This window comes from Chenopodium quinoa, unplaced genomic scaffold, assembly GCF_001683475.1.
Source record: "Chenopodium quinoa cultivar QQ74 unplaced genomic scaffold, ASM168347v1, whole genome shotgun sequence".
Lineage (NCBI taxonomy): Eukaryota > Viridiplantae > Streptophyta > Magnoliopsida > Caryophyllales > Amaranthaceae > Chenopodium > Chenopodium quinoa.
In genome coordinates, this window is record NW_018744570.1 from 284,476 (window position 1) to 312,246 (window position 27,771).

At 34.9% G+C, this 27,771-nt stretch overlaps 1 protein-coding gene across 1 annotated transcript; it reads right to left on the minus strand.

Moving 5' to 3' along the window:
• Positions 1 to 11,334: 11,334 nt before the first annotated feature.
• Positions 11,335 to 27,080, minus strand: LOC110699110 (tetratricopeptide repeat protein SKI3-like). The gene is made up of 22 exons (XM_021876599.1): positions 26,797 to 27,080; positions 26,659 to 26,724; positions 26,338 to 26,541; positions 26,095 to 26,217; positions 25,859 to 25,942; positions 25,702 to 25,752; positions 24,450 to 24,542; positions 23,337 to 23,477; positions 23,179 to 23,259; positions 22,026 to 22,267; positions 21,762 to 21,933; positions 20,722 to 20,837; positions 20,308 to 20,365; positions 20,036 to 20,101; positions 19,713 to 19,925; positions 18,413 to 18,464; positions 17,741 to 18,114; positions 17,522 to 17,616; positions 15,755 to 15,994; positions 14,398 to 15,038; positions 12,217 to 12,420; positions 11,335 to 11,923 (listed from the first exon to the last, which is right to left on the minus strand). The coding sequence occupies exons 1-22, from the start codon at positions 26,806 to 26,808 to the stop codon at positions 11,757 to 11,759; spliced, it is 3,495 nt and encodes a 1,164-aa protein (XP_021732291.1). The 5' UTR covers positions 26,809 to 27,080; the 3' UTR covers positions 11,335 to 11,756.
• Positions 27,081 to 27,771: the final 691 nt, after the last annotated feature.

Here is a 27,771-nt window from a genome sequence, read left to right on the forward strand (position 1 = left end):
AAAAGTCCCACATTGGTTGGGGGGAGAGGTTTTGCCTTGTTTATATGTTGTAGTGTCTTAACACTATTTAGTTGAGTGATTTGGAGGTAGGTGTTGTACCACACATGTGCGCGCTCGGAGCTGGGTTGTATTGGGTCTCGGGGTCTTGGGGAATACTCGGGCGTGGGTCCTTATTTTTTTGGAGAAATTTTATTTCCTTTCTTTGTTGACAGAATATTCCTTAACATTTATTCCGGTTTTGACTGTTGAAATTTTCTGACGGTTGGGAATGTGTTCAACGATTAATTCCTTGATTATAGCTGGTCGTTACTCTCCTTGATTCTTGCTCCATATTAATCGACTTAATCTGAACGCTTTTCTGGTCGAGCAGTTTCCTTCTTTTCTGCTAGCCATTTTCCCGTTACTCGGTTTTTCTTCAGCCAAAATATACAACAATTCGTACCCCTCTCTCTTCTCTAAAATACTAAACACTGTTCTTTATTTTTCTGGGCAAGCATTCTGAATTCCAGTCGGGTTTGTGAGTGCACATAAACTCCGGCGCCGTGCTTATCCTGGAGGGCGACCGCTTCTTGTCTACTGCACCGGGAGGTAGCGTGGAATCGTCTTTTAGGTCAATGGTTCGCCACGATACGACTACTGTCAGTTTTGGTTCACGCATGAAGAGATAAGTAATTTCTGTTTTATTGCTTATAGTATAACATACAGTTGCCATCTAACATGGCAATGGAGTTAGCAAGCTCCTTGGTGTAGGAATGGGTAAGTCCAGGAGGAGAGTAGAAGTGGAAAAGAATGTTGTCATCAGTCATCCTCCTGCCAATGTCAGCCAAGCCATGAGCTAACTTGTTAGCAGACCTCTTGACATGTAGAACCGTAACCTGCCACTCCCTTCTAAGCAACTGTGAGACATCATTGATGATGTTAAAGAGTTGATGATCCAAGTAGCATGAAGGGTTCTGAATCATGTCAGTGAGGGCCTGTGCATCGGTTTCCAGCTTAAGGAACCTAATACCTCTTTCCTAGGCAGTGTTCAGGCCTTCTCTAATGGCAAGTAACTCAGCTGAAGCTGCCCCTAGAGTCTTGATTCTCATGGAGTACCCAATTTGCCACGTCCCTTTTCACAGCGGATAACACCTCTAGCACCAGCTTCTCCCAAACTTAGCTAAGAGCCATCCGTATTGAGTTTGTAGTACCCTCTTTGCAGAGGGGACAAACTCTAGCAGAAACCGATCTACTTTAAGAGGCAACATCTATTTCAACTTGTGACAACTTCAAGGTGATAGCATAATCGGAGTTAAATTTGTTAAAACAAGTGTGAATGGAATCCATAGTTTGATTGAAAACCATCATGTTCCTAATTGACCAAAGGTGCCAAAGAGCAACACAAAATAAAACTCTCCAAGAATTATCATGATTAAAATTTAAGTAAATCCAGTTTTCAAAATTCTCATTGTAAATCATTATATTTAAAATCTGTAGGAGGAAAATGGTTAAAGATTAGGGCACAAAAAGCATGGCTATTAGGGCTATCTCTAAAAAGATGTAAATTATCCTCATAGGGGGAGTTGCATCTAGTATAAATAGGGTCAAACTTCTGAATTTTGGAGGCTAGGACAGCTCATATAGGAAGAATTTCTCTAAGAATGTTCCAAAAGAGCATTCTATGGCATGAATTATCCACAATGATTGACAAAATAAAAATCCTGGATCCCAAAGGTCATTAGAGAGTCTCTAACATCATCAGAGACTACACAATCTTATTAGGGAAATTCTCAATGGTTACATTAAACTTTCTAATTTTCTAAGTGGTAAACTGCAAAAATACTTATTATCAATAGTAAACTCTAATTATTTACTTATGCTTAATGGTAACATTAATAATGGATTAGAGTTAATGGTTAACCATGGTTAACGAATTTTTAATAAAAAACAAAACAGAAAATTATGGAATTACAAAATGCCCTCACTTATTTCCTCAACCAACTATGTCACATCAAAATAAATTGATGAAGGGTTTAAAACCAATTCACCTTCTTCATCTTCTACCTTCGTATTTCGAAGATAAATTGATAGCAAGATTGCGAATTTGTGTGTGAAAAAATTAGGGCTAGGTAATTCGGGGCTACGTAATTCTTGGATCTGGGTATTTTTCGATTTCAATTGCAATTAACGTAATTTTCGGCAAGTTTGGTGAAAATTCTGAGTATACTTTGCGATAATTTCAGCTGGTTTTTGGGTTGAAATTTGCTCGAGGATTGTTGATTCGGTATCAAGGATCGATCTTTTGAAGATATATACCCCTAGTAGTGCGGATTGAAGTCAGGTATGTATTTATTTGTGCTTTTCATTATGTTGTGCTTTGTTTTGGTTTCGTATTGGGATAATATGCAATGCTGTAGATTATGATGTTTTTTTTATGTCCGATTTTGTTTGTTTAATGTTGAAGTTGGTATATTTTTTGGTTTGGGTGTTTGAATTGGTTGTTGATTGAGGTTAAAGTTGCTGTCTTTGTTGGAATTTTCTAGTTTATGTGTTAGGGTTTAATCTAAGTTGTGATATGTTGTTATTTGTGTGATTGATGCAGAATGGTTGATAATGTAGTGTTATAGTTCCAATATAGAGGTAAAGATGTATCGATTAATGTTGATGATATTGATAAGGTCAATTTGATTGACCTTATTGTGGAGTATTGGGAAAAAGTAAAGGAAGTGGGAGTTGAAACTGCCCAAAATCCTACATTCCAGTATGTGTATAAAATGAAGCATGTCAGTCTTCAAAGTGATAGTGATTTGATGAAAATGTTTGCAAACTTGCCTGAGAAAAAAAAAGATCTATATATGGGTTAGGGATGGTCTTAAGGACACTAGGGTTGTAGCAGCTGCTAGGTCTTTTGTTAAGGGAAAGCATCTCATTGTTGAACCAGAGAATCCCATGATTGAACTAGATCAACCTAGTGTCAGGAAAAAACTCACACCTAAGAAGAACAAAAGACCTGATGTGACTAAGGACCAAATGCCTGAAGCTGTAGTAGTTAGTGAGGCTGAATTTGACAAGCATGTTAAGAAACTAGGTAAAACATCTGTTGTGGAACCTGAGGTTCTAAATTATGACCCAAATGATACTTTGGTTGACATTGAACAGGATAGAATTGATGAACTTGAAAGAGGAAGAGGGAGAGGGAGAGGTGCTGGTAGAGGTGGAGGTACTGGGAAGGGGAATGGGAGAGGGAGAGGTGCTGGTAGAGGAAGAAGTGAGAGAGAGTTTGGGAGAGATAGGGGGACAGGGAGAGGAAGAAGGAATGCACTGGAGAATTGGTTCAACATTTCCCTCACTCCTTAGCAACCAATGCAACCTAAGCAACCTCATACTAGTCTTTCCCCTGTCACTGAGTACCAAGTGTCTGAGACCATTACCCAGAACACACAGCCCCAATCATCTACCCAGTCAATCATACCACCCTTGAAGAACATTGGAGAGTTTGGGATAGGAGTTACATCAAGGCAGAATGAATCATCTAAGTCTTCTAGGGTGTCAAATTTTTTTCAAAGAAAGGACCACTGCTAAAAGGAAGGGCATTGTGATTAGTTTTAGTACAAGTGGTGGAGGTGAGAGTGATGTGAATAATGTTCAAGTTAGGGATGAGATTAGTTTAGGGGATGATTTTGTTGACACTACTGTGGTTGTATATGATGCTGGAGTAGATGGTGATGAAGAGGATGAAGGATACAATCCAAGTAAGAGTGATGATGAAGAGACGAGGGAAGATACAGAAGAAGAGAGTCTGGAATCAGAAGATGAGATTGATAAGGATGAATATGGGCTCATGATTGAAGATTCATATGACCCATTTGAGGAACCTCATTTTGAATGTGAGAATGAAGAAGACAACTACCTAACTAAGCTGTATAATAATGGAGAAGTGTACAAAGATGAAGGGTTTGGGAAAATTATGTTGAAGGAGTGGTAACTGTTTACTGACAAGCAACATCTAAGGGATGTTGTAAGAGACTATTGCATACATTGTGGGTTTGCTATAGTGGTAGATTATGCTAGCAACCTGAGGTATGGTGTTAGATGCTCATATGTTCACTGTAGGTGGAGATTGCATGCATCTATACTTCCAGATAGTACAACCTGGGCAATTAAAAACATACATAATCCAAAACACACATGTCAAGGAGTTGAAACCAGAATCAATATGGTAAATGTGAAATGGGTTCAGTGTACAACCTCGAATCTCCCTCTACGAAAATACTAGTATAATACGTATAATTATACCGTAGAGATAGACTTAGGCGTATTACCGCCGCGTGATTACGCAAGGCTACTCAACTACTAACCAAAACAATACTTTGCAGCGGAAATTCAAACTCTTTCTTTATTAACAATAACTATAAATAGAAACCATCGTCATGAGTACTCATAATTAAACCAAGACCAACAATCCTAATCTAGGTGAAGAACATTCTCGGGACTCCCATATGCTCAATTCTTGACTCCACCTGAAATTAGTCAACACTGCTTACCATTACGGTAAACAGGGCAAACCAAAACAAACAAGAAATACGGATTAGCAAAATATGCTAAGTATGATAAGTGCAAGATAAGTAAATTCAATTTATTTGCAAACATACTTTTAAAACCAATTCCAATAATATAATTCCAAAACTCATGATTCAAAACCAATTCCAATAATTAATCCAATGAACTCCAAAACTCATGATTTCAAATCAATTCTCAATAATTCAGTAATTCGATGAATTGATTTATAAAACTAATTCCTCTTTTGAAAACCAATTCCTCTTTTGAAAACCAATTCTCAATATTCTCAAAATAATTCCAATAACTCATTAACTCAATAATAATGATTAGTTAAATCAATTATTTTCGAAAACTCAACCTCCTCTCTAAGTGTGCACACCCCCTAAGCTAGTCTCCTACTATTTCAAGGCTATTCTTGGAGAAAGACTAGGTCATACAAAGTCCACAGTCTTCAATGAATTCGCATAGTGTGATTAATATAATAATCATGCATGTAAAGCTTTTTAATAAATAATTCAGTAAATCCTCATAAAATTCCTCTTTGAATAAAATCAACCTTTATAATAGGTTAACTCAAAACTCCTTTTTATTTAATTCAACATGCTTTCAAAATCAACCTTTTAATAAATGCTTGAGAATTAAATCTCATATAAATAACTTTTCAAAATCAATAACTCTTCCTTTGATAAACATTTTTAAAAACTCTTTAAGACAATCCAACATACTTTTTAAAACCAAATTTCTTTAAAAATAAATAATTTCAATCCTTTAAAAATACATTTATTAAAACAAATATTAAAGTCAATTCCTCCAACCATACTTTATTTCATAAATCATAGTTCAAATCAATTTAATTCAATCACCAATAAAATCATAAAACATGCTATTCAAACCATTCACTTTCGAAGGTATCTAGCCACCTAAACGTACCTTGATTCCGAATATCAATCAACACTTCGCACTTTCAAAGTTCAATTTCGAATACACCTTGTAATTAACATAACCATAAGGTTATCACAACATCTTTAGACATAAACCCAAATCTAACGTGCATGGACTATAAAACTCTTTTAAAAATAATACTTTAATATAACATTATAGCTTCGAAATAGGTATTTATATTTTAGAAAACTAACCATGAAGAAAATAAAGGAATATGATTAAAGAGAATTGGATTTGCGGTGGAAAGAATAGGCAGAACTTGCAAAGGCCATAACTCCTTCAATATAACTTCGAATTGGGTGATTCTTGAGCCTAACCTCAAGGATTTTTCGAGAGGAACAATTTTTTGTCAAATAGAAAAACACCAAAACTGATGAAAAGTTCTCGACTCCAAAGATATACGGACTGATTTTCTTTTAGAATAGAGAAGAAAAGTAGGAAAAGGTTGAGGGAAAAGAAGAGTAAGAGAGAAGAAGAGAATTGAGTTTTTGGTGTGAAGATTATGAGAGGTATGAGGGGTATTTATAGGTTAGCTCATGCAATAATTATGGTAGGAGAATGTAAGAAGAATTATGGTAAATTGGTTTAAGGAAATTACTTGGAAAAGAGAGCTAAAGAATTATGGAAAGTCTAGGTTATGGTGATTAAGTAATGAAGAAATAAGGTAAGTATGTAGTCATGAAATATTAAATGGAAAAATGGCTTTGCTTGGGGAATAATCAAGAATGATTTAAGGTAGGGAAATAAGATGATCAAATATTTAAGAAATGGAAAATAAGAATTAAGGAAAATAATAGAATTGAGGAAGATAATTAAAATACAAAAATTACCAAAATAATTTTGCTCAAAATACAATATGGTGGCCGAAAATTTGAGCTTTCCTAAGCTCATAATTTCGGACCTCCCTTTAAATATTTAGGCAATTATTTTGCTAGTTTTTAAGGAATAAAAATGATTGTGTAAATAATATATTTTGTATAAAATAATTAATTAAAAAAATACCAATTATTCACCAATTAATTTAACTAAGAAAATCAGATTTTCTACACGTAGAAAATCCGAAAATCCTAGCTAATTAATTAAGGAAATTCGTCCCTTTTAAATTAAATATAATTTTGCTTAATTAAAATATCCGAAATATATATAAATAATTTGGTTTTTAAAATAAAATTAATGGATAATTCAAAATCCAAAAATAATTAAGTTTTAAAATACTTTTGGCGCCAAAATTCAAATATCATTTTGGATCCAAAATTCAAATAGTAAAATAAATTACTAAAATACCCTTTTAAGAAAATACTAATTAATTAATTAATTAGAAAATACGTTTCAAAAATACGGGGTATTACATTTAGAGAGTGTTACTTGATGACATTAGGGCTAATAATGACATCCCTGCTAAGACTCTTAATGAGCTTTTGTGGCAGAGATATGGAGCGGAAATGGCCCCAAGCACTTTATACAGAGTGAGAACTAAGGCCTTGGAAGAAATTCATGGTGGCCATGATGTTTCATACAATGCTTTGCCCATGTACTGTGATGTTATTAGACAACTAAACCCAGAGTCTAAGGCCTTTTGTGCTTGCTAAACCATGCCCTGAGAGACCTTTGGTGTTTAGTAGCATTTTCATAGCATTCAGGGCTGCTTTGGATGGGTTAATGGCTGGATGCAGAAGTCTGATTAGGGTTGATGGAGCCCATCTTAAGGGTAATTATGGTGGAGTGTTGCTTTCAGCAGTTGCTATTGATGCAAACAATTAGATTTTTCCTGTTGCATGGGCAATTGTGGGAGCTGAAGATGCTGAGAGTTGGAAATTCTTTGTATGGCATTTGAAGAATGCATTGCAAGAAAGTGGTAGAGGTGATGAATGGTGCACAATGTTTGACAGGCAAAAGGTACATTTTTGTTTCTTTCTTATTTCCTTTCCCTTTATACGTTTGATTATTAATGCCTATAAATACTGACACTTAACAACTGCATATGCTTAAGTAGGGAATTAATGTGGCATTGACAGAATTATGGCCAAAAGTGGGGAGAAGATACTGCTATAAACACTTGGTGAAGAATTTCAAGCCAACTTCCGTGGCTTGCTGATGTTCTCTTTGTTTTGGAAGGCTTGTGGGGCGTACAACTTATTCACATTCAAGAAAGCTACGGAAGCAATGTAAAAGGCCAATGTATGGTTGGCAAAAGGTTGGACCCCAGTCAACTTGGACAAAACATGCTTTTAACCAAGCAATCAAATGTGATGTCAACAAGTCTAATTTTGTTGAAAGCTTCAATGCCACTTTAGGTGTTGATAGATGCAGACCAGTTTGGACTAGACTGGAAGGTATGAGACTTAACTTAAACCTAATCAAAAGTTCTTACAAGCTATAATGCTAATAGTTGTGTAAATTATGTATACATGAATTAGGAGATTGATTATGGTGAGAATGGCTACAAGAAGGGAGAATGCTGAGGGTTGGAGGGATGACATTTGTCCCAATATACTGAAAAGGCTGCAAGTAATAAGTCAAGAGTCTAGGAGTTGCAAATTCCTGAAATCTGGTCATGGGGAGTATGAGATTTTGGATGGGAAGTCAATTCTTCATGTCAACCTTAGGTAGGGGTGAAAGTAATTCGGATTAAAACCGAATAAGCAATTCGGTTTGGATATTTTTTATAATTCGGTTCGGTTCGAATTGGAAAAATTACAAAATATGGATTATGGATTGGATTCGGTTTCTTACATACCAAATTTTCGGCCCAAAAGAGCATAAGCCCAGTTACGTCCCTTAGCCAGCCTTTCTACTACCCATTATATATAACCTATAAAAAAAACCTAATTCCCTTTCTCTCTCGTCTTAGTCTGATGTCCTCTCGTTCACTCTGCCTCTTACATACCTTCTCTTAATTTCTTTCTCTCTCCTTTTGCTCTTAGAATCTTAGATCCATTGCTTTCCCCTTTACTCATGCTCAAATCAGTGTATTAGTATTACTACTAATAATCCTCTTTCTACATCTTACAAGTTTAGCCCAATTTTTCTTCGATTTCTTTTTCTTCAACCGCAACTTTTCTGAAGACAGCCATGACAACCGCTACGGTCATCGCCTTGTTGCCGACAAGGGTGTTTTTCAAGAAGGATATGAAGAAACTGTGGGTGAATTGCTTCAAAGTTGTTAATTTTAATTAATTATGCTAAAATTTATAATTTAATCTTTTTTTATTTTGTTTGTATTTTATTTTTCTGGGTAATGGGTTGCTGGATCTGAAATTCTATCTAAATATTCATGGTTGTTTGATGTAAAGTGCTTTTAATTATTAAATTTGAGACTGTTTAAGGGAAAATTTAAGCCTTGTTAAGTTAATTTATAATTTGTGATTAAAGTTGTATGAAATTGCAATAATTTTAATTAAAAAATTGTAGATCTACAAAAGTAGCCCAAAATTATTTCGGTTTCTGGATTAGATTCGGTTTTTAGGTTGAAAATTCGGTTCGGTTTGGGTTGGGCTATAAAGTTTTATTCGGTTTGGATTTGGATTGAAAAATCCAAAACCGAATTTTTTCAGTTTGGTGTATAAACCAAACCGAAAACCGAACTTTCACCCATAACCTTAGGGAGAAGACTTGTGTGTGCAATGCTTGGCAACTAAGAGGGTTGCCTTGTAAACATGCTATGAGAGCAATTTTACATGCACATGATGACCCACAGAAATATATAAGTGAGTGGTACTTAGTCAGAAAATACAATCTTGCATATGCCAACAGTATAAAGTCCATACCTAATGTTGAGCAATAGCCTGACAACGAACCATTATGAAGAAATAGCCCCTCCGACAATGAAAAGAGGGATTGGAAGACTAGCAAGAAACAGAAGGAGAGAAGAGGGTGAGCAAGCTAAGGGCAAAAGATCAAGGACTGTTAAGTGCAGCAAATGCCAACAGTATGGGCATAATACACAAACATGCCAAGGTGGCTTGACTGAGAAAGAAAAGACTGCATTGGGTGTAGGAACAAGCAAGAACAAGAAGAAACAACCACCAAAGAAAAAAAAAGGGGTGTCTTTGAGCCAACCAGATCCAACTACAGTGGCATCCTCATTATAGCCAACAAGAATGGCAACCAGATCAAAGACAGCCAAGGGAGGTGTCTCAGCATCACAACCTGCTCCTTAGTTGGGATATATGTATGACTTATGTGTGACATGGTTTTGAACATTAGTAAACACTGTTAGTTTAAATGTGTATGCTTGTTTTTTGGACAAATTTGAAGCATCTTGTAATGTTTGCTGGTTTTTTGGGACATATTTGAAGCATATGTGTACTTGTCAATTTGAACAAAGTTAAATTATCAAATTTGTGCAATGTTCTGATTTTATTGCCATATATCAATTATTATTACCAAAGCAGGACAAATTTTTGTTGTATTCAATGAACAAATAATGCATAACAGGATTGAGTAACAAAGATTGCACTTTTTTATTCATTAAAAACACATTACATCAGTTGCAATTAGTTCTTAACACAAAAAACTTCAACACATTACACCAATCTCCCTGATACATCATTCGAACTAACATCACTTAGAAACAACAAATATCAAAACAAAATACATAATTAGAGCCATCTTCACAACTAATTTGATATATTTCACCAATTCATCAACCTTATCAACAACAGCAGCAGCGCATAGACCTTGTTCAACAATTACATCCCCTTCCTTCAACCAAGCAAAGAAATCGCAATCCCTGCACTTGAAGAACAATCTTCGTGGGTTCTTTGTGGTCTCTAATATCTTCATTGCAGCAAATTGAGGGGAGGGGGAGGGAACACATTCGCAACGCACGTGCTTAACCCATCCTATCTTATCATCCATGGTGATAGGTTTCACATATGAAGATGAGCGCGAATTTTTCATAGCTGAAGGACTGCTTTCAGAGAATTTGCGAAAACTAGGGTTCATGAAATGGGGAAATTGGGGGAATTAGTTAAATTAGGGTTTATATAGGGAAATTTGGGGAAATCGTTTAGGAGGGAAGTGAGGGTTAACTTTTGGAGGGAAAACAATTAAAAAAAGGTTAAATCAGTCTTTCAGTAATTAGTTAACTAGGGTTAGACTTAAAATTACTCTAATCCATCATTAATGTTACCATTAAGCATAAGTAAATAATTAGAGTTTACCATTGGTAATAAGTACTTTTGCAGTTTACACTTAGAAAATTAGAAAGTTTAGTGTTACCATTGAGAATTTCCCATCTTATTAAACAACGAATTTGTAGCAAGTATGTTTCTTTTTCCTCAAAACGCTAAGACCAACTGTTAGACAACAATATAGTGTATTAGATACATTGGGTTTTGGTTTTAATGTACTACAGTAAAAAATAAACCTATGCACTTCTGTTGTATATATGGATACTTGGTTAATTAATCATTGTTTTTTTAAAGGAAAAATACACCAAAGTTACGGAAGTATTCTCTTTAGACTAAATGTAGTAAGAAAATCTTTATGTACTCCGTATAATCTAATTAGGATGCTATATAGAAGACTAGGAATACCATTTCATTACACCATGTCACCTATCTAAACCTATTAGCAACCCTCTTATAAATATGAAAATACATGTATATAATTGCAAATCACAAAGACTAATTGGTTTAAATACATATAATCACAAGGTTTAAAGCATTATTGATGAGCATTTGATTAAATGATAAGATCGATCCTTCGGTGTGAATTGATGATAATACTGAGGTACTAATTATTTTGTTAACACTTAAACATAGGTGTCTTCTATATTATTGATTGGTGATTGGTTATACAATTGTGGGGAGGCTTGTTTATTGACATGAAGTCATGAACATGAATATGAATACAAACACTGCTCGATATTTATATGAAAATCAAGGCTCAGAAGTCAGAACATCAACTATGAGAAATTGTATACAGTTATCACCACTCAATCACTCATATATACATTAGGCAGAAATCGCCTTCACTTCAATGAAAATCGATAATACAGTCCATTATGAGCCATCAACTAACAAACTATCAACTAATATAACTGAGTATTAACTATAAACTACTACAGTTGAAGTCAGAAGAGTAGATAACAAGGAAAAGCAAAACACTGACAGATTACACCTACTGATGAGATATCTGATAAAAGAATGTACACTTTGATGGGGCTGTGTCTTCTAGCTCAAGTATAATTGAAGCCAGTGAACACAAATAATACAACTACCAATATTATGGCTCTAATATAATCGAATTAACCCTTATGTGCTAAGACTTCACTCAGCAAGCTTGCACAGGACTCTCCAATACCTCAAGCAAGAAGGATTCAAGTGAATAGCTCGAAGAACCCAGTTGAGCGGATCTCCATAATCTTGACTAGATGTGGTTCCAGACCCAAGTGCAAGCAGATGCATTTGAAAATAGAGTTCAGCAGGTCTCGTCTCTGGAAAAAAGACAAGGCAAGAGGAAATTAATTTCATATAAGCTTCCCTGCTTCAATGATGATTCCTTCTGCTACAAACATATGGATCATAACAGTAAGCAGAAATTGAAAGTATCTACTTTGTACTTAACAGTGTACCCAAAAGACAGGGAATTATGTAAAAACTCAATAAATTGAACTTCTCACCACCAAATGTTTCAAGGTTGAAGGTTAGACCTTTGGTAAGGGGGTGCAAATATGAAGATAAAGTAACATATGCACATCAACTCAGAAATTAAATTAACAAATTATACCTGGTGACCAAGAATACCATTCCAATTGGAGGTTACTATCCCACTTCCATTTTGATCCAAGGCTTGCCTCTGCTTGAGCTAGCAAAAGGGAAACAAATGGCAATTGAATGGAGGACATCCCTTGAGCCTTTTTAAGACTTCTTATACCCATTGTCAGATACTGAGAGCCGTATTGCATTTTTGTAAGCTCCATGCAGATAGCACCTGAAGACAAAGGAGATGATTTGACAGCACCACAGAATTAAATCAGATAGAAAAAGATATGCAGAAAAACAGAGAATTGAATTGACTTAAATAGCCACAGAAATTCCTCATAGTATAGCTTGTAAAGATAAATCAGAAGTACAGATCAGATGCAGGTAAAAAAAATAGAAATGCTGATTCTAAGCTAAGTTTCATACGAAATCAAGACAGCTAAGCACAATGCAGAAACAATTTTAGAAGAAAATAAAAAAAAAAATTAAAAAATTAAAAAATCCTTACAAAAATGTCTAATTATTTACTTTATTTGACTAAATACAGTTGATGATTTCAGATAGTTGATGACAACAGATACTCATTCTTGAAATTATAAATTATAAGTTAGTATCTATTATTAACAGAACAAAAACAAAATAAGATGCATACTACTGCTAATAACTAATTATCAAAAGAAGCAAGTCCAGTGACAAAATCCTACAACTGGGATTAGAACAACTATATATAGTCGGGCAAGATCATGTATAATTTGGCTACTTAAGATTAATCAAAAAAAAAAAAAAAAAAACTGTTCATGTCATTTGATAGTACAAAAACAGGTGGGGACTCACTAGGGAAACATGTTTTGAGTAAAAACATGTTCAAGCCATTAAATCACATTCCTAAAGATGCTGCTGCCCTTTTTCCTTCCAATTAAGCAACTATAATTCAGAAAACAGCACTAAAGTGTCACTGTAAGTTGCAAAACGTTTAATACCCAGTTGACACAAGGATCAACAGGAAATTTAAGCACAATTGACAACTTTAATGGAACATCTAAAAATAATAATTCTATTACATTTGAGGAGTTGCTGATTCGCTCTCCTTCACACCATCAAAGTCCATTCTCAAGTCACAGACTCACAGGTACCTTCCGTCCTTCTCAAATCTTATTTGCTTGTAATCATACTCCCGCATTTCTCTTTTGTTTGCAAGCTTTTGCACAAACTCCATTCAATCTTTGATCAAATATTCCCTCCGCATTTTTCATAAAAAATCTCATTTGGCCTTTGCACAAGTTTTTAGGAAGGTGAACATAGCTAGAAGATTGGGGTTTGGTTGATTAAAGATGAATATAGAAGAAAAAAAAAAGGAGGGGAAGAATTAAAGTGAATAAAACAAGGGTTGATAGTGGGGTTTGGTTAATTAAAAGTGAATAAATAAATAGATAAAGGTGATATGAGACTTTTATTTCAGGACGAAGGGAGTATATTTGATTACACAATTTTTTAACGAAAAAAAAAAAACTATAAAATTAATATAAAAAACAATTACAATTACTAAAGATTTATTAGTAACCTTTTGAAAATCCTAATATTTGATTTATCAACAGAAAGGTACTATCTTCTCAAGAATATTTACTATCTGTCAACTAAAATCATCATCTTCAAGATCACATATTCTCTATTTCTCTCTATCAATAATATTAAAGATGGAAAACATTAAGGCTCTGTTCAAAACAAATAATATTGAGTAATAATAATTTCGATTCAGTATAATTAAGTGCAGATAGCAAAAACACATTTAGTTCAACAAAAATAAGTTTAGTTCAATAAAATAAGTTTTAATCAATAAAAATGAACTTTAATCAGTAACTTTAATGAACAAATATAATATCGAATTTGAAAAAAAAAAATCTTTAATCAATATAAAATTAAATTTTAGTAAAAATAAGCTTTAATCAGTAAAAATAGTTTAATTTCAGCAAATATAATTAAATTTCAATAAAAACCTTTAAGATAAGCTAAAATAATTTACATTCAGCAACATTCAGGTCAAGAAAACAGGGAATAAGATTCTTTCACATAATCATTCTAACTTCTAACAGATGTACCAAGTTTGAGAAAGAAAGTGAGCATAGCCAAACAGACTAATACAGCAACAACAACAACAACAACAACAACAACAACAAAGCCTTAGAAGGCCAGTTATGCAACCAATTACCATGGCACAGGAAGAAGCAGCTCTCAGTAGGTGCTAGTGAACACGCTTCAGCAAGGAACTCCTCTGCACGTAGAAAATCTTGAGCCCATTGAGAAACTAAACCACAAAACAGTTTGTAGACAGCCAACCATGAATTCTCTGACTCCTTGATCTCTTTAATACTATCTCTAAAGCCTGAATCTAAAAAAGTGGAACCATTCTGGGGTCTATGACGAGATTCAATAATCTTAAGACTAATCCAACCAATAGGGTAATCAGTTTTAAGCTTCAAGCACTTTGTAAACTCTACATTGAGACTTGTCTGGTTATCTTCAGCAGCATGAGCGCGGCATAATTGCAAATGGGCAAAAAAGGTATAGGCATCAGAAAGCGAAAGGTTTGATGCATCCCTTGCAAGAGAAACACTGTTTGACATATCTCCACCAAGCAAATTGAGCTCAGAGGAACACAGAAGCAGCTGAAATCTTTTATATCTTTCAAATGTCTTATTCAAAGATAACTGACTCGTGAGAGCTACAGAAGTCATCCGCTTGAGCACATTCAAAAGGTGTTGCGGATATTTTGCTTGGCATGCTGTTTGAAGCAAATTAAGTACTAGAAAGTATCTTGCATTATGGTTCCACGGTTCAAGCCGAAGCCATCTACACAACAATTATAAACTTATAAGAGGATTGGGAAAAGATAGAGACTAAATATTCAGAGTAAGTGCACCATAAGAATACCACATTATAGCTCAAATAAACAAGATCTATTGATGTACGCACCAATAGATATTACAGACTGAAATTTATACAAATATCACTGGCTCAAAGACCTGTTTGTCGTCAGTGAAGTCAAGAACCATATCCTGATTACATTATGTATAACTATTTCCTTGATATAACTTATGTATATGAAACATCTTAACCACAACATAAAATGGGAAAACTACAAGCTGCCATGATATTTCAGCTTGAGTAAATCAAAAAATTGAAAGTATGAGTGTGCAAAGATGCTTAGAAATGATTGCCACAACACTATTTAACTAGCCTCTCATCACCTGTTTTAGCCTAGATTCTTATTTAATTCCAAATTTTTTTGAATAAAAATAGGACCCGGCCAAAACATAAATATTGAAGAGCGCAACTAGTCACCAAAACATTAAACAAGACCAACTAATTTCTACATTCAGAATTTGATGTTCGTAAGTTAGTAGTTCCAGAAGACAGCTGTAATTTAAACCAAACAGTATTCTAATACTTCCTCCACTTCATTTTAGTTGACATGAATACAATGTAGAAATTAGATGGTCTTGTTGCAATGCATAGTCTAAATAATAAATATTTATACATTTCAAAACTTCTTACATAAATCATACCTCTGCATTAACCCCATCAGTGATGCACCATGCACATTCTGGTACTTACATGTTGAAAGAGAGTATTTCGGTTTGCAGCTGTAAGTAGCATGACAAGCAACAGCTTCGGCACCAATAATTTCATGTGCAGATCTGAAGTCTTGCTTTATTGAGTTAAACGGAACAACAGCACAGCACCTCCTTACAACATGGTCGTTTTCCCATTGTTTGCGAGATAACAAAAGATATCCGAGCATATTTCTGCAAGCAGCTAAGCCTCATCACCCCAATAAAAAAAAAGAAGAAGAGAGAGAGAGAAGCCTTAAACAGAAAACGCACTTGCAACAGTTGCAAGTATGAAATAAGAGTAAACTAATGGGGTGGTTCACATGCTTTGAAGATGGACAAAGGATAAGGGATATCATCCATTCTTATTGCCAATGTAGGCTTGATTATTGTTTAAAACTAAAAACGGACAGTTGAAATGGGATTTATGGAGTTCAGTGTTTTTTGGTATTTGTTTAAAAACTAATAATAATTTATCTAAATTATAACAAGAAAAATTGTTTCCCCTAAATTACAAGAAAAATTTTGATGCTTAAATACTAAGACATAAGAGAGGACCACCAGTCCACCAAGAACAACATAGATAGAACTCTACAGGAATATCCCCATGACTCTTGAGCATCTAACAGCAGCCTCCTGATAGAGCTCCACATAAAATGCCTAGTTATGTTGTCACTATGACACATAGGGTCTATTCTCACATTGATCTTCTTTGGACAGCTGAAAGATGATGCAAACACCTGAAATTTAAACCCTTATAGGCCCATCAGCTAATTATTACTCTCTTAAAATGGCCAGATCCTTAAGCTGTTTTAACAGCTGCCATCTTGTAGACAGCACCAAGCATACTCTAAATCCTCTTAAACATAACTCACAAAAGATGAACTGACAAAGTCTTCTCATTTCAGCCCACTCTAAAACTTTCCATGGCTCTTCTATAAGGTACATAAAGTATATAATATTCAAACTTTCTGGCAGCTCCATTCTCATAAAGTCAAAACATAACTTATGGCACCTTGATTAAGTTCGAAATTACTACAATATGATGAGTTAAATTATCAAAACAGCCTGCATATTAAACAAGCTCATTGACAAAAAATAAATCATCAGTTTCAAAATAGTTGCTACATAGAGAATGAGATAGAAAGGGACCAACTTTTGGCATGTCAACATTACCTTTTAGCCCCCTAAATCTGGTTCCCATCATTCAATATTAAGGCAATTTTGTATTTTTAAGGTGTAAAAATTTTCTAAGTAGTACTAGGTAGCAAGTATTGTGGCATTTCCATTTAAGGGAAGCATAGAAAGCACAAGTATTATTAAACAGAGTATGTATATATCTCCTAATTCCTCCGTTTTTATTCAGATGAACCACTTCTTGTTACACACTTGCCAATGCATATTTTCAACTAATTATAACTTTAATAATCAATGACTAGAAATTAATAGAAAAAAATGTAAGTGGAAAGTATAAATCAAAATGAATCTAATAAGACCCCACATAACTATGGATTTCCTTGTGAAAAAATAGCCAAAAATAGAGATTGTATAGTGTAGATAGTGCATATATAAAATAAGAAAACAGAGAAAGCAATTTGAGAAAAAAGCTAGACAGAAACATACACAATATATATATATATAACATTTACAAAGTATATACCCAGATAGTGAATGAACAATAATTTACATAAATCTAAATATTACAGCAATTAAGTGATGTACCTTAAAGAAATTCCATTGGGGTACATATGCAACGCCTTTCTAAGATGATCTATGCCACTTTGTAAACCGAGAGAATGTCCATCTCCATTTCTTATCTGTGTAATTCATCAGTATACCAATTTCACACCATAAATGACTGCCCAAGTGATAGAATCCCGAAATCTGAACAAAGAAATCATAATACAAACAAGAGAAACAACACTTAGACAAGAAACATACTAGTTTACTTAGTCCAATCAGCAAATGCATTTCCATAATCTCTTCCTGTGTTGAAAGGATAAGGCGGCTACTTGAGACTAAAGCCTGTAATTGACAGCTCTGATCAACAGCATCTACAGCAGATATGATGAAACTGACTTTTGCACTCTGAAGCAGCTCCCTAGGCATTTGCAAAATGTTATTGATAGTTGATCCTACCCCGGAAATGGAGTACAGAAGACAGCAAATCAAAGAAATAGATGCCCCTGCAGTGGACAGCTTCATGGTGGGAACACATGTAGCAAGATCTTTAGCAGCAGATAGGGACATATCATTCTTGCCAAGTTTCCATAATGATATAGCATATACTTGAAGGCCTTCAACGTCAAGAAAACCTAAAATGCTCATTAAAAACACTGAGTTAATGCACATATCAACACCAGACTACCAGCTACCTGTCAAAATATAGAATGGTAAAATTTAAACACCAGCAAGTGAAGGCGGGAAGCCCAACGACTCTACAACATATAATTTTCTAAATCACATCCTCTATAACAAACGAAGATGCAATAATTTCACGCAAATTTTCAGATTCAGCTATTATTCTGAATCAGCTTTGAGAGAGAAGCAACAGGAGAATATCAACACACTGTAAAGGAAATTCAAGATGGCAGACGCTTTGACAGCACAAACCTCTTTCCTTCAGATCTTCCAATTCTTGCACAGCTTCTAGTACATTTTCTGCCTGCAACAAAAATACATGTTTCTAGAGAGTTTTAGCAGACACTCATAACAGCATTTCATGGTATCAGAAGTAAAACATCACAATCACGAGAAATCTAGAAAGATTCTTTTCCGAATGCTTTATCTATTTGAGGCTTCTAAGGGTAACGATATGAGGTTTAAATATAAGGAAAAAGACAAGGTAAGGCATATTAACAGCAAAACAAAATTGGAGTTGTTTTGGTCACACATTAACAATATATAATTAATAGACCTTGCAACATTTTATCTGTCCTGAAATCAACATGAGAATTTAGGGTTTTGAACACAAAATTGTAACTGAAACAAACAGCATAACGAGTCAACCCCAACCTGCTGTGGTGAATTGTAGGGTTGAAACATTCAAAATTGTTCACAAATCCCATGAACCTCTATAATGAAAAAGTTCACTACTTTTTCTTTATATAAAGAGAAGGTCAACTCCTTTTTTATATAACCAAAAAGATATATTTATGAGCAGAAAGCACAAGAGCAGAGGATAAATTGTCCTCAAATCAGCCAAAGAAAAATAGGTTGAACTATTCAACACCGGTGAATTTCCTTCACTGAGTAACTATTAAAAAGCCTCCACTGCGTTGGCCCCCAGAATTGCTAAAAGGTTATTCTATCCCAAAACAAATCACTAGTAAAAGCAGTTCCTGAGAAGATTCACATATTCTGGCCAGAAACCACAAAAATCACCATAAAAGTGTTACGCCACAACATGTTCTCCTTTTCCCTTTCAGTGCCCACAAAAGAATCCTTTTCTTTTCTAATCTTGTACTCTTCTTCTCATTGCATTCTTTATGTTATACTATTGTAAGATCAATCATTTCTCTTTGGTCTCCTAGTTTGGTATACCGTGTACTTGTTCTCCTTCCATTGATTCCCGTACCATGAAATAGTAGATAGAATTAATTTTCAATTTCTTAATGAATAACATACTTATATTTGTTATATAAAAAATAATTTTTTTTAAAAAAAAAAACCCGCTGGATCCACCCAAAACCACAAATGTTTGGTTCATGAAAAATCGTTTTCTGAACGATATTAGAATGAACCAATATTTCCCAACTTTATTTACTTTTTTTTTTATTTGCCATCCCTATTCACCAGTTTTATATCTTTTTCAGTTATCATATGAGAGCAGCTTCTTCACATCTAAACCAAAAGAAATGGAAAAACGGGCACATGAAAAAATTATACAGGAGAAGCCAACATATACACACACCTTGCAGAGTGCCCTAGCCAGATTAATTGATATATCAACAAAATGAGAATGGGGCAAGGAAAGTGTAGAAGTCTTCCATGCATAACGTGCTAGCTGATAAGAAACGATAGCAGATTGATAATCATGTCGTGCCTCAGAAACTAGCCCATTCAGATTATGAGACTCAGGATACCAAGGAGCACACTGCAACGCTTGCCTGATAGATCCAAATACCTGGGGCAATGATGAGGGAAATAAATGTGAAATTTGATTACTGAAACAATCAGCCTAGCACTCAGCACAATTACCCAGTCTCAATTGAATCCATCAGAATTTCATCATACCTCTGAAGATAATAGGTTGTTTGAACGTAGAGCAAGTTTTGCGAGACCAATTTGAAACTCAGCGAGCTGTGAAGCAGGAAAAACCGAAATTTATAACTACAACGCTCAGGTACATCACATCACAAAGTTATTGACCGAGGAAAAATATTTATAAAGTAAAATAAAATTAATAACCAATCAAAAATAAGATTACTGCAATATTCTTTTAAGCTCCAGAGGAAAGACATCTGTTGCCAGTAATTTAGATAGCATGTATGAACTGATAAACTTACAGACAATATTTGAACGGCTCGTAAGCAACTGTCGTAAGCCTCATCTGATGCAGTTTCCCTTCGGTAATATCATATAAAAGAAGAATCAGGTGGAAACATCAATAAAAGTCAGACAAACAAGCAAAGAGCTACTCCCACTATTTTTTTTTAGTGCATCACTTCCCTTTTTGGACATGTTCTCTTAGTAGTATATTTTATTATATCTCTCTCCTCACATGGTCCCCACTCTTACCTTTCAAGTATTTCTCCTCTCACATCCCTTGCTCTTTTATAAACTATTACCCCACTATCTCCATTCTATAATTTTTAATTCCCAAACAAACCCCACATACAAGATAGTTTACTCCATTCAACTCACCTTCCTAAAATTTAGTGCCAGCCAAACCGATGCACTAAAAAAAACGGAGGTAGTACCTGATAATCGTATCTGCTGACATGCCAGCCCATGGCAATGAAAGAGAAGGATCTATACTTCGAGCCCTGTCAAAGGCTTGTCTTCCCAATTGGCTTTCACCTTCTTCTTTGTATAGCTATAAAAAGCAACATCCAAAGCATAAGCCTCAACGTCATAAAGACCATTAGAGATAGAAGTTTCAAGAGGAGAAATCCAAAGCAAACCCCACAGCACAAATCCAAAATAGGCATGAGCCACATGGTGCTGAATTTTCAAATGTCAAAAGCCTATACAATAACTAAAATTATGCAGGATGGAACTATTTAGCTTCATTTTGGACTTTGAAATCATTCATCTTTTATAGGGAAGAAAGAAATCCAAACAGCCGCCAACGCAGTGCGCAAGGCTCCTTCTATTGTACAGAGTCAATGAATTAACACTCATTAATGTGTACGGAAATATAAAGCAGTAGAAGTAAAGGATAGCTATTGCTATACAATTTAAGACTGACTTTTAGCTCTATAATGACCACATACAGTCCATCAAACGGAGTCTTTATTCAAAAAAGTAAGGGAAGCGAATCCATTGACTCAAAAGACTGCTTAAGATATAACTTTGTTTAGAGTAAGAGGAAAACAAACGAGTACTAATGATATGTGGGAAACAAGAAACTACTACATTCAGCAGAACTCACTAAATAACTTTCTTACATACAACGAAATCCACTCAATTAAAACCTTGTACATCCCTTAATGGCGCTCACTCATGTATCACTTATGTTATTACCTGCAGCAGATTTTCTGCATTTCAGGTTTCAGATGTAAACAAACAGCCATTGAAAAAGTAAACATATTACTACAAACATATAATGGTTATATCCCTGTAATGTTAAGAATTCATAGCACTACTATAATAAAGAATAATATAATTCCTTCTTTTTAGATATTCTGGAAATAGAGCCACAACTCCCTGTCCATTCTCCAAAATTTAATTGGGTGTGTGTGTGCATTTAGTAGAAAACTGGTGTTAAATATGCTTCTAGGAGTGCCCAAGGAAATACCTTGCCGAGATAAGCCCAAGCAGAAGCTAGAGATACATCCAAATGCAACCCTCGGATAAAGGCATGTTGTCTCAATGCCCTATGATCAGACATGCATCCCAATGCCATCCAAAATTCATGATTGTCACCCTCAAGTAGCAAGCTTCCTAACAGCATCTTCTCAGATATTTTCCTGATGATGAAGTCATGAATTAAATGACATCTTGAGAACTGAAACAAGCAAGGAAAAGTTAAGTTCAAAGGAAGCAGAATGGAGAATCTTACCAGGAGCTCAGATCAGTTTCACGACTCCCCTGTAAAGAGCAAACATGATCAAGAGCCACAGAAACATCCATATATATGTTTGCTTGCCATGGAGCTAAGTGCAGAGCACGCTGGTAGGAACATTTGGCTGACACAGCAGCTATTTGCCGTGTATTTTTCCAGGAAAGAAGAGACCTAGAAAAGGCTTCCTCGCCCTTCAGATTACCACCTTCTGTCCATGGAAATGATTTTGCATAAGTAAGCTGGCAAAACAAAATAAGAAGCATTTAGTAACCAGCACAAGTTAATTGCAGTTGTGTTAAACATGTAGAAGACTGAATCATATTTGATTCCCTCCCTCTCATGAAGGCAAACCAGGTTACATAATAACTTTGTATTGTAATATCTAAGTGCGCCATGTGCTAGCAAGATCTTTTAACCACTGGTTAAAGTTTGAAAAGTACTTCAATATATTGTACAACTAAAACAGGATTTTATTGTACCAACATAACATTTCAATGATCATTAGAATAAAACAAAATCAGGCAAAGAAGAGAGAGGCAACACAAAAAAAGAGAGCAAGAATGGTCATTAAAATAAGAGGAAAGACGTGGTGATGGTATAGAAAAAGAATGGTGACAGTGCATTGAGGAGGGAGTCATACAGCACACAGCAGTGATTGTGGGCGTTTAATCTTAGAACTAGTATCACTTGTCCAAAGATACACTATAATTATCCTATTCAACAAAGAATTGCGATAAGAGAATCTACTTGAAGATTCAATTTATAAAGATTCAATTCAAATAACATAGATACTTGACATGCATACAAACTTCAACAAATCCAACCTCCTTATAATTATGAAAATAGGTGATTTCAAATCTCTCCACTATCACAAGATATCACACAGAAACAGGAAAAAGCTTCTTGTTACATCTCCAAGTTTGCAAATTGTAAAATTTCGCAATATGTATAGTTGTCCAAACAAATGCCTCTGCCCTTTGTGGGAACTTACTTCACATGAAATTTGAGAGTAGAAAAGAATCAGGATTTTATTTTTCTTGCATAGGTATGCTAATATAATTACAACCAAAAAGGGATAGAACAGTGTTTTTTTTTTTTTTTTTTTTTTGTGTGCTTTTTTTATTTTTTAAGATGAAGCTCAAACAATTACCTGTATATCAGCATGTAGCTTCCATACACATGACATATTACTGGTCAAAACAGCACTATTTTTTGCAACTTCAGATGCCTCCTGCAACAATTAGGAGCTATGTTATCAGAAGAAAAATCTCAAATGCACCTTCCTATTCATGAAAAAAAGACAAGAACCTCCAATAGAGATGTTGCCCATGAATATGCACCCTGCTTAATGCATTCTTGTGATAGAGCAAGAAGCCCAGAAGCCAGCCCATACTGTGCACATGCACTTTGAGGGCATATCTCTAGAGCATGTTGAAATTGCTCAATTCCCTAAAAGGAAAGGACACACAAAAGAGTTCAGAGAGAGATAGGAAATTTATATTTCCTGAAATAGTAAAGATATAAGTTATACAGACCCCAAGGGTATATCACTTAAAAGCGAAGAATAAGAGAAAAAAAAAAAAAAAAAAAACTCATGAGCTAATATGAAGCAATTAATCAAGAAACATCAAGTATCAGGCTTAACTAACACTTGACAATTAGTAAATTTGGCCTAACAAACAACTAAAATAGCCAGACCATCTCTTTCCCTTACCCTCACTTTCCAAACGCCCCTTAGAGGAATTTGCAATGATGAGTTGTTGAGAAACGTTTATTTGACAATTAGTAAATTTGGAGAGCATATCAGTGCCTACATACAGATTTTTGTGTTCTGAGAGCTCAAAAACTAGAAATCATCAGTTTCTACATTTCCAGTGGCTTGTCTATGGAATAGGCTGCCTAAAAGGGTGTTCAGTGGCCTGGCTCACCTATTGCTTAATAGTATCTCCAAGCCAATTTGTCAATTTTGGGAACAATCTTGGCTAGGACAAAATTTCAAAATAAATATTAAAAAATATAAATGGCTACTAAGATTATAGTTTACATGGCTATCAAAGACTTTCTTTCATGCCACTACTCTGTAGAAATGTTTAGGAGTTTTTCTTTTGCTGACGTGAAATTTAGCGAGCAAACTAGTTTCTTTCATTGATCTTCTTTCAAAAGACACCTTAACCTCTTTGATGTACTAAGTATACTCAAATAACACAATATTACTATTGCATTTGTAATAAAGACATGCTTAATAAAAAAAAAAAAAGGATGAGCGATGGTCAAATCCTTATGCACTGTTTTGGAAGGACTGAAGTACAGTGTAAGAACTTTTGCAATGATTGCATAAGCGAAACTCACAATGTAATCCAACCTTTAATCTGAACTAATGCATTAAATTCTTTTAAGCTAAAGCTTTAAACAGAGACATACCTTCCGATATGAACCAAGCATTAGAAAAATATTTCCAGTCTCAATCATAGAAAAGGCTTTTGAATTTTCCAATTCCATTGCTCTCCCGTAAGACTGCAGAAAACATATGTTCAATTCATTAGTAGATGTATGAAGAGGGAAACTTGAAGATGCAAACATATATACATATTAAAACATTACTAGCAGCAGCACAAGCAGTCCAGCATTAACAACTTTCAAGATCAAGCCAAAATCAACTTTTGGGGGGTGGGGGGGAGGGGGTGGAGCTGTGACTCATACGAGTCATAGATTTATAAAGTCTCTATCGTTAGAGTAGAGCAGGAATCAAATATTAAAAATTCGATTCTACACGTATTTTCAAGGGCTTAGCTTTGGTTGATATCCAATGAGATTAGCATGCAATATTTTTCATTAGTTTCTTAAGGAGAATCATACTCTCTTTGGGGTACTTAGTATCTTTTTTCCTTGTCAAAGAAATTATGACATCTAAAAAAGTAGTCACACTTAGTCAATCACATCATTACTTCTTTCCCAAGGCAATTACACATTTCAATATAAATCTCAACCTTCTTCTTGCTACCTCTTTTAAAATTCAGTGCGTGAAGCTAGAGATTTTGTATGGCTCTAAGCACTAGGCGTCTAGGCTTCACAAGTATGTAGCTTCTCAGTGGATTTACTTAAATTCTCAGTTTAAAATGAGGTAAAAACAGAGGCAACTCTTTCATTTTAAATCAATTGGACTGACATATATACTGGCCTATGAAAGCATGCTAACTCCCACAGAGGTTACATTGGACACAGGGAAACTAAGAGAGGAACGTTTTCTTTAAATAAAAAAGACTACTCAAGGATAGTTAGTGCCACAAAATGACCCTATGTTTCTCACATTTCTTAAAATTAACAAAATTAGCAAAATCAAACTTATTAATTTATTGCTCAAGTTTGAGTTTCCACATTTCCTACGAGTATGAAATTGGAGCTTCAGCAATTGTGTGTTTGTGTTTCCATATCCTGTTTCCATGCAATAAAGATGCTGACATACTGTGTCTTAATGGCAGAAGATAAATAATTCTTTTAAACATATACACATGGCTGTGGCATGGCACAAAAGCCTAATTATAAAAGGTAGAATACATTTGAGGTCACATGTGAGGAAATAGCAGAATGAACTTAAAACCACTAATCACTTTATTTGACAAGCCAATAATATTAAATTTATACAAAAAAAAAAGCAGTGGGGAAGGGGGTGTACCTTAATGGCAGCAGTATACATGCCAAGTCGTTGATAGGCAAGACCTAACGCCTAAAGGAAAAGAAGTAAAGTCAATTTGGCTAGATAAATACAAAACATCAGGTGCATGCATTTACACAAAGGAGATACAATGGGAAGTATAAAAAGGGATACAGACTTCCCAGAGATCGGCACAGGTTGGGTAGCCTCTGATGGCATGCTGAAGACTCTGAACAGCCTCAGACCACTTGTTTTGATGCACCTGAACATATGTATGTATATGCCAACATATAAGGGCAATGCATTTCAATATAAACATAAATACACAATCTTCTCTTTCAAGTTTGATTGTTTTTCCCTTCAAGGATGCATGCAAAAGGAACAACTATAACGAAATTTTTTTTATGTATTTACCATCAGCAAACCTAGTCTGGAAAATGCCCAAAAGGCACGGGGTGACTTCCCGAACGCCTCCCTGCACACAGCAATCTCTAAGCTCTCCTTCCCACTTTTGTCCAGTAAATCACACAATGCTTCCTTATAAAACCAAACAAAATGTACCTTAAATTCTAGAAAGCAGTAACAAAACAGAAAGCATAACTGTTATACAAGACATAATTGATGATTGAATTGGTATTCAAAGCTAAGAGAACAAACCCCGGACTGCGAATCATCGGGATTAAGCGTAACAGCACGCTGGTAGCATTTGAGAGCTCTCTGGGTATCCAAACAAACACAACTATAGTAATGACCTAAAAATCTGAATGCTTCCCCATTTTGGGGATTCAATTTAGCTGCCTTCAGAAAATGCTCTGCAGCTTTCTCTCTCCATTCTTCTCCTCTTTCCCAAATCAATTTCCCCTGAAACCACCCCCCAGACAATCAGCAATTCAATCTAATTTCGGCGAAACTATAATTAATTAAATCCAACAAAATTAACAATTGCAATTAAAACCCTAAAAAAGAGAGAAACTTTACAAGATTAAAATGGTGGGAAGGGTCATCTGGGTGAGAATCCGCGAGTTCTTCGAGGGTTTTCAATTCCTGTTAACATTGCATTGCCATTAGAAATTCCGAAAACGAAGAAGATGAAGATGAAGATGGTAAAGAGTTTACCGTAACATTCATATTCAAATAAAATTAATCCGCCAAAACCCTAAATTAAAGAACCAATTGTTGGGAAAAGATTGCAGGTGCGATCAACTGCAGTGTCAGAGTTTCCGAAACAATAACAACAGTTTGAGCGTTGCGATTCCGACAACCTCTCGTCGGAGAAGTAGAGAAGTGCTGAGTGTTCACTGTTCAGTACACCATACTAGACTAGATCACCTAACCGCTAATTTTTAATTTCGTTTTTCTACCCAAAAATTGATTTGTTACTCCGTACTTAATGGTTAATGTCCCTTAATGATAATTTTGTGTGATGTCGCGCTAAATATATGACTACGAACTTGTTCTCTTCACCTGAAATAAGGAGATTTGGTCTGATTTTCTTAAAATCTGATCTGGTCTAATCTGAACTTTTATTATCTGATCTGATTTTATAATTTGACAAAACTTTGACCACATTTTAATACTCTATAAAGAAAAACATTATCAAAATGGATGTTGTTAGATTCGACTCATTATGATCTTTTCAAATATATAATTTTCATATCTTTTTTTAATACACAATTAACGATATTTAGTAATAAGTAAATGATAATTAAAAGTTCTGGTCTGATCTGATCTGATCAGAATCTATTAAGGAATAAGGAATAAGTAATAAGTATCTGAAACAAGTTGAAGAAAACATGTCCTACATGACCATATGAATGAGTAGTTAATATGAAAAAGACACGCGGTCAGGGTTGTGCATCCCTCCCACTCACCAACGGTGAAAGCAATTTGTTGGACCGACACGACCCTTCATTCTCAGCCTGACTTTTTGCCAAACTTTCGACCTAGAATAAGCTAGACTAGTCCTACCCTCTAAAGGTAGTTTAGTCATAAGCACTTTTTATGTAAGAAAAGGGGGACCACCCTCCTCAACTGGTTCCTTTACACCTAAATTCCACTATATTTTTATGTTGAATAGATGGATTTTTGAAG